We start from the raw sequence: 7,187 nt of genomic DNA on the forward strand, positions 1-7,187 counted from the left end.
AACGATACTCTTCCCATGATGTCCGCCGGGATATGGACGTTAACGTAACTGGAGGATGAGAAGGAAATAGAAGGATTTTTGCATTCATTTATATTCATTCATTTTACGTTACATTCATTTCGTATTCCGTCGGATATCCTCTCGATAGGAAGGAAATTTTTCGAAAGCGTCGATCGGTTTTGTCTCTCTTATATATCCATATATATATATATATATACATACATACATACATACATACATATATATACACAGACACACACACACACACACACACACACACACACACACATATATATATATATATATATATAAGAATGGCAATTGAAGAAAGATACGATAACTTAGCGAAAACGTTAAAAAATAAATGTTAGCTCATCGATGCGAAATACAAAAGTATACATATGTAAAATACTTTAATATACATATATACAATCAATCGATTATTCCTTACGTTTAATCCTTCGTATCTTCGAAATGAAATACATTTCAGTGTCATCGAAAGAAGAGTTGAAAAAAAAAAAAAAAAAGAAAAGAGTAAAGGGAAAGGAAAAAGCTAGAGAGGAAAAATAAGGTAGCAGCACGCATGGAGAAGTAATATCTTGCCGAGCATACATAGTCAACGAGGTAAGCGATGGAAAAATCACGGCTTGACGTGACGGACGCGTCTCGACGTCGGACGAAAAGAGTGGAAGAGAGGGGAGAGAGAGAGAGAGAGAGAGGGAGAACGAAGTGCCAAAGGCTGACTGAGAAATGAGCGCTCGTGAAAACTAACGCTTTGCCGTTATAGAAACGTCCTTCGAGGATCAACGCGACTGTTATGCTCGATCGAGTTGAAATAATTCGATGAAAAATTAAGCTCGATTCTCTATCGAGGACTATCTATTCGCTTATCTATTATTTTTTCGTTTCAATATATAAGAAAGAGATTCGATAAAGTTCGCGGAATCGATGGAATAGCAAATATATAAGAAAATATTAATACAAATCTTACGATCATGTTATTGATTATAAGTATACATTGCGTGTTTTAAGATAATTGGATCATTAGTTTTTGAGATATCGTTCGTAGAAATGAATCAATTGCAAGAAAATATTGAATATGGATTAAAATTGAATTTTGCATTGACGTAATCAAGTTCCTCGTTAAACAAGAAAGAACACCTGAACACCATTTTAGAAGAGATGTCTGCGGTTTACGGAGACTCATTTGCCCCTCGGAAAACCATGCTTTACAAATGGCGTAGTCTTTTCAAGGAAAGCAATGAGTCAATTGAAAACGACCACCTGCCTGGGTACGGTCCGTTGAGGTCACTTAATTTGACATTGTCGGGAAAGTTGAAAAACTTGATTGATTATAAGTACAAGGGTGTTGCAATAACTGGAAAGTACTTTGCTGGTCTGCTGTAACAATAAAAAAAAAAAAAAAAAAAAAAAAAAAGAAAAAAAAGAAAAGGAAAAAAAAAGAAACAAAAGTATAAAGGAAAAAAGGAGATGAAAATGGACCAATGGAGGTTTTGTTTCTGCGAGAAAGAGCGCACGTGCACAAGAGTAATATTTCAATGATTGTTATTCACAATTGTTACTTCAAAACGTTGAATCACTTTCCGTAAAATTCAAACCTCTATCTCTGTCCGATTATTATTTATTCAGAAATATGAAGGAAAAAGCTTCGAGGGGAAAAAATTTAAAGATGATAAAGAGACCAAGCCTTACAATTTTGGCCTATTTCGATAAAAATAAATCATTTGTTTTCATGTGTATGAACAAGGTTAATTGGACAATTTGAAAAAAAAAATGTATTGCAATCATATAGAGAGTATATATTAAAAAAAAAAAGAAAAAGAAAGAAAGAAATATTATTAAAAAGAAGGAGAATCTTTATTTGCCCCTCTTTCCCCTTCATTACAAGAAACTTTTTACATCTCCTCGTCTACGGATTTATTTTCTTTAAAGCTATTACAGTATGTTATCGATATTATGTTGCATTTTTTATGCAGCATTTTTGTTTGTTATATTTCTTATTGTTTTTTTTTTTTTTTTTTTTTTTTTTTTTCTTTTTCTTTACGAACACTTAACACTGATAAATCTATCTATCTATCTCACGTGCTATATCTTTGTTTAATCGGGACGCTTACAATCGAAGGGATAGAATATATTTAAGCATGACGAATTCGAAGCGATCATGTTCGATGGACAATCGTTATTGAAATAATACTGTAGATAAACAAGAATATATGAAGGATAGGAAGAAAGAGAAGAATTTAAAAATTGTCCGTCTGATTCGAGCGATCGATTTAATCGGATCAATTCGACGCGTTTCGCGTATCTAGCCGGCAGGGACAAGAATGGCGGAGGAAAAAGTTTGAAAAGTCGATAACGTAACCGATCGACTATCATAATAAAAAGAATAAGAATGGAAAACGAGAGGAAAAAGGAAGAAAAGAAAATGAAAAAGAAAGAAAAAGAGAGAAAAGAAGAATATATAGTTATTATGATTGAAAATCCTATCATTCAAGGAAAAATGTTGTTATTCGTGGACAAAGTTGAATATTCACGTTAATTTCGTGCTTCGGGAAGTCATTTCTCTTTTCGTTTCGAGGTTCAGAGAAGACTTCTCCTCTGGTTGAGTGTTAGTAAGAGAGAAAAAAAGAATATAATAAAAAGGAAAAGGATACGTAGATATACCAACTCGTGGTAAGAGTTTTGTAGAAAACAGAAAAAGGGAAAGAAGGAGAATACGAAAGAAATTCTCCGTTTGAATACTAAAGAAGAATGAAATCCGACCACTAAAATAGAGAAAATAGAGAAAAGAAACTAGGATGTAGTGTAGGTTGTACAATTCTATACAATATTACTATGATTATTTTTATTTATTTAAAAATTTAATAGAATTTAAAAAGAAAAATATAGAAAAGTTATAAAAAAAAAAAAAAAAAAAAAAAAAAAAAGGCAAATGTATTACATTTAATATTATATTATATCTAAAATATTAGAATATAAGAATATTACATTTAAAATAGATAAAGAAATTTAAAAAGTAATTTTCAACAGAAAGCTATTTCCAATTGGTCACGTTACACGATTTACTTCCCATATACAACATCATCTAACGTGATCTTATTGTTAGCTCGACTCTCTGAATTATACTTTGTTCTGCTCGCACGTACCGAAAGAAAGTGACGACAAATCCTTGCCGTGATGGAACTTTAGCTCGATGAGAACCAAGAGGTCGATAAACGAAGACGACTACGAGGACGACGACAACGACGACGACGACGACAACGACGAAAAGGATGTTGAAAGAAGAAGGATGAAAAAAACGGAAAAGAGAAAAGGTGAATCGATTCGAAGCACGTACGTCGAAGGATACAGAACGAGTTGGAAGATGAAAGAATCGTCGCAAGCCAGGACGTGGATTTCGGATGGTTTCGTTACTTGACTTTTTTCGAAACTTGGCTAGACTTCGTACATTCGTAAAGAAGAGAGAAATATATATATATATATATAAATAAAAAGAGAGAGAGAGAGAGAGAGAAAGAGAGAGAAGGAGAGAAGGAGAGAGTGAGTGAGAAGTACAGTGATAATCAAGGATAAAACAGAATATAACCCTTGGTTCTTCTCTATGAAGAGAAGGAAACGTAGGACAAGTCAAGAGAGAAAGAAAAAGACAATGAGATGGAAGACGATGATAAAAAGGAGGAAACGTTGTTCCTTTTCTCTAGAGACTAGAGAGAAACAGCAAAGAGAGAGAAAGAGAGAAAGAGAGAGAGAGAGAGAGAGAGAGAGAGAGAAAACGAGGAAAGTCGAAAGGAGTCTGGAAACAAAGAGAAGAGAAGATGAGAAGGTATCTATAAGGCTTGCGGAACAATCGCGATGCCTGGAGTAGTCGATGAGGTCTGTAAAGTTGCCATCCGAAGTACCCCCTTCATTAACGTAGATATGTATATATTGAGTATCCTTGCCGTGTCTACGATCATGAAGAACAGGAGGATTTCTCGTGGCTGTCTCGACAAGAACGGTGAAGAGAAAAGAGATAGAGATAGAGAGAAAGTGTCCTGAATACTTTCCGTCGGTTGCCTCGAGGAAATCATCCGAGTTCGTCTCCCTTTTTGAGTTTGATTCCGAATGTGCTGGTACTCTCTCCTATTTCTCTTCCTGGACGTCCATTGGGACAAAAATAGATCTTCGTAGTCGTCTAGAAGGATTTTAATTCAAAGGATCGCCGGACGAAGGCCGTCTGTCTGATGTCCGACGAACCGTACTCGACCCCAACTTTCGATCTTCTTTATTCTTTCTTACATTGAGAAAGAAGAGAGAAGACATTTACTAGTATTTACTCTTCTTTTATCCTGTCTCGAATTGAACGAAGAGTATCAAGAAAAATTCAAAAGAGGATTCTTTTTTCAAAAGTCAAAGATATTTCTTGAAAGTCTTAGATCGAATGCTAATGGTTCAGCGATTCTCTTTCTCTTATACTTGCCACTCGAAGAAGTTATCGCTGGTGTTATTGTAAGGCGGAAGAGAACCGTGGCTCGGTTAATTTGATAAAGCAATTAGATGTAATTGCGAAGCGGCGTACGCGCCAAGTTTAGTTGGAGGTTGCTCACTGTTATTCTCAACGAAAATGACAGAGAGAAAGAGAGAGAGAGAGAGAGAGAGAGAGAGAGAGAGAAGAAATAAAAGAGAGAGAGAGAGAGAGCAAGAAAGTGTGTGAGAGAGAGAGAGAGAGAGAGAGTTAGAGAGGAAAACGAGCACGGTCAGGAGAAATGAAATAATATAGACGCGGCGCCGAAACGAGACAAGGAGTGGGAAATACAATTACCGGTTAAAATCAACAAAGTAACGAGGAATGGGAGTGTATTCGATTAAGGTCAACTCGTGATTGGCCTTTCTAAGTAGAAAAGGAAAATTGGAAGGATAGAAAAAGAGAGACAGAAATCAATGTCTCCTCGTGTCGTAAGGAAAAGAAAACTCCATTGAGCTTCGGTGGAGCACGTTACGCAGATTTCAAAAAGTATCAGAAAGATAGAAATATGAAAGAAAAAAAAAAAAAGAAAGAAAAAAATAAAATAAGGAGATAGAAGAACGGTACGTATATACGTAGATATTCACGTATGTATATACTTACACATTCCTTTAGCACATTCACAACGATTTTCACGTAGCTCGCCTCGAGAAATCCTCGAATCCTATCCACTCGTTTTCGGAAGTTGTGACGCTCAGTCTTGCGGAAGAGCCGCGGATAGGAAAAAGCGAAGATCTGCTACGGAAAATTCCAAGGATAGAGAGGCTATTGGATACAGGCAGAATCCGAGAGACGGGACTCAATAAGGCGTATCGCATGAAATATGGAATGGAAGTGGAATTCCGTTAAGACGTCTACGAGAGATCGAGAGTGAGAGAATAGCACGTCAGGGATTTTTCGAATGCCCCGAAATTCGCTATTACCTTTATTAATAGGAACAAAATGAATTTGAAGATATCCTCATTCAATTCATTCAAGAACGTGAAAAGAGGCCGGCAGAGGTAAGGGGAAATATTTTAGAAAATCGAAAAACATCTCTTTTCATTCTTGCTAATCGTCTCGTAAAATCCTTTTTAGTTATAAAGGAATGTTTCGTAATCGTGGCTGTATAGAAACCATCGAACCGAAAGACGAATTAATCGATTATTTTCTTATCTTTCGTTGATTCTAACGTATCAGAATAATCCCCGATATATAAAATACGTGAGAAAGTTAAAAGGAATGATGATAATAAGATCGGGAAGAGCTAAGGAGAGCCAAACGTTCACCGCTACCACCGGAGCGATAACTCCGAATAAAATCTTAAGCAGGATCGAACTAAGAAGGATTTCTTTGCTCGCCATGATCCTTCCCGAACACCATACTATCGTATCGCTTTTCGTCGTTCTCGTTTCTTCCTTTTTTTTTTTTGTTATTTCTTTCCTTTCCTTTTTTATAGTTTTCTCTACTAAAAATCCGTTCTCCGATATCGTCCATATCAACAAAATCCATCGACGTTTTAACGTATCCAGAATTCACTTTCGAATTCTAGCGGCAAACTTTTCGTCCCGAACACGCACAACGATCGATATCAATACGATGGTATCGATCTATCGATTCACCGTACCTCGAGAATCTCTCCTCGAGATTTTAGAATTAGGCTCGATATCACATTTCGAAAAACTTACCCCCCACTAACAGCAGCAGATGTAACAGTGTACGTCGCACTTTCCCGCATTTCCTTCGAGTCGAGTCTTTATCCATCCTGCCGAGAAGTAAATCTTCTATGTTTACTCTCGATCGGTCTCCCGAGCCTTCTCTTTCACTTCCTTTCTTTATCTTCAATGTTCACCGAGTCACCGTTCACCGTGTCGCGTCAATCGGCGCCCTTCGCGCCACCGGTTGTCATCGAGATGACCCGACGATCGATGATGCTTCGATCGATTTTCTTTTCTTTCTTATCCTTTTCTTATCTTTTTTTGTTCCTTTTTCTCTTTTTTTTTGTTCTTTTTTGTTGTTTTCTGTTTTTTTTTTTTTTTTTTTTTTTTAACTCGTCTCACCGATTTTTTAACGATCACTTCTCGATGTTCGTAAGATCTATAATGATCTCGTAAATTAGATTATCACTTTGTTGGAATATGCAATTTTGACCGATAAAATCGACGGGGCGACATTAACACGAATAAACACTTAAAGTAAGAAAAACGATCACGATTAGCACGATGCGATTACGGACAAGAACGAGAGGAGGGCGCAGCGCGAACGCGATAGTTCCTGACTTGCAACTGACGAGGGATGCTGCACGAAGAGTTTGCGCCAGTTTTGCGCCCGCGCACAGAATCCTTACTCCCCTTTACCCTGCCAGCCTCCCAGTCAGTTAGTCATCCCCCCAATCTCTCTCTCTCTCTCTCTCTCTCTCTATCTCTATTTCTGTCTTTCTCTTTCTTTCTCTTTCTCGATTCTTCCCTTTCTACCCCATTGTCTCTGTCCGGCTTACGCTCATTCATCCACCCCTTCCCTTCTCTTCGCTTCGATATCATCCCCGCTAGCATTGCTTCGTTTCTCTTGTTCTCTCTCTCTCTCTCTCTCTCTCTCTCTCTCTCTCTTTCTCTATCTCTCTCTCTCTCTGTCTGTCTTTCTGTCTCTTTCTTGTAAGTCTGTCTCTGTTACACTCCGTTCGCCA

At 37.1% G+C, this 7,187-nt stretch overlaps 1 protein-coding gene across 2 annotated transcripts in view; it reads right to left on the reverse strand.

Annotated features, from left to right (window-relative positions):
• Positions 1-6,823, reverse strand: part of LOC124949310 (V-set and immunoglobulin domain-containing protein 2-like) — a 105,671-nt gene extending 98,848 nt beyond the window's left edge. The window contains exon 1 of one of the 2 annotated variants that reach the window (XM_047494184.1): positions 6,193-6,823. In XM_047494184.1, coding sequence (XP_047350140.1) covers positions 6,193-6,268 — 76 coding nt within the window. In that variant the 5' untranslated portion in view covers positions 6,269-6,823. The other variant, XM_047494188.1, reaches the window with a different exon arrangement.
• Positions 6,824-7,187: the final 364 nt, after the last annotated feature.

The sequence above is a fragment of the Vespa velutina genome, chromosome 5 (genome assembly GCF_912470025.1).
Source record: "Vespa velutina chromosome 5, iVesVel2.1, whole genome shotgun sequence".
NCBI lineage: Eukaryota > Metazoa > Arthropoda > Insecta > Hymenoptera > Vespidae > Vespa > Vespa velutina.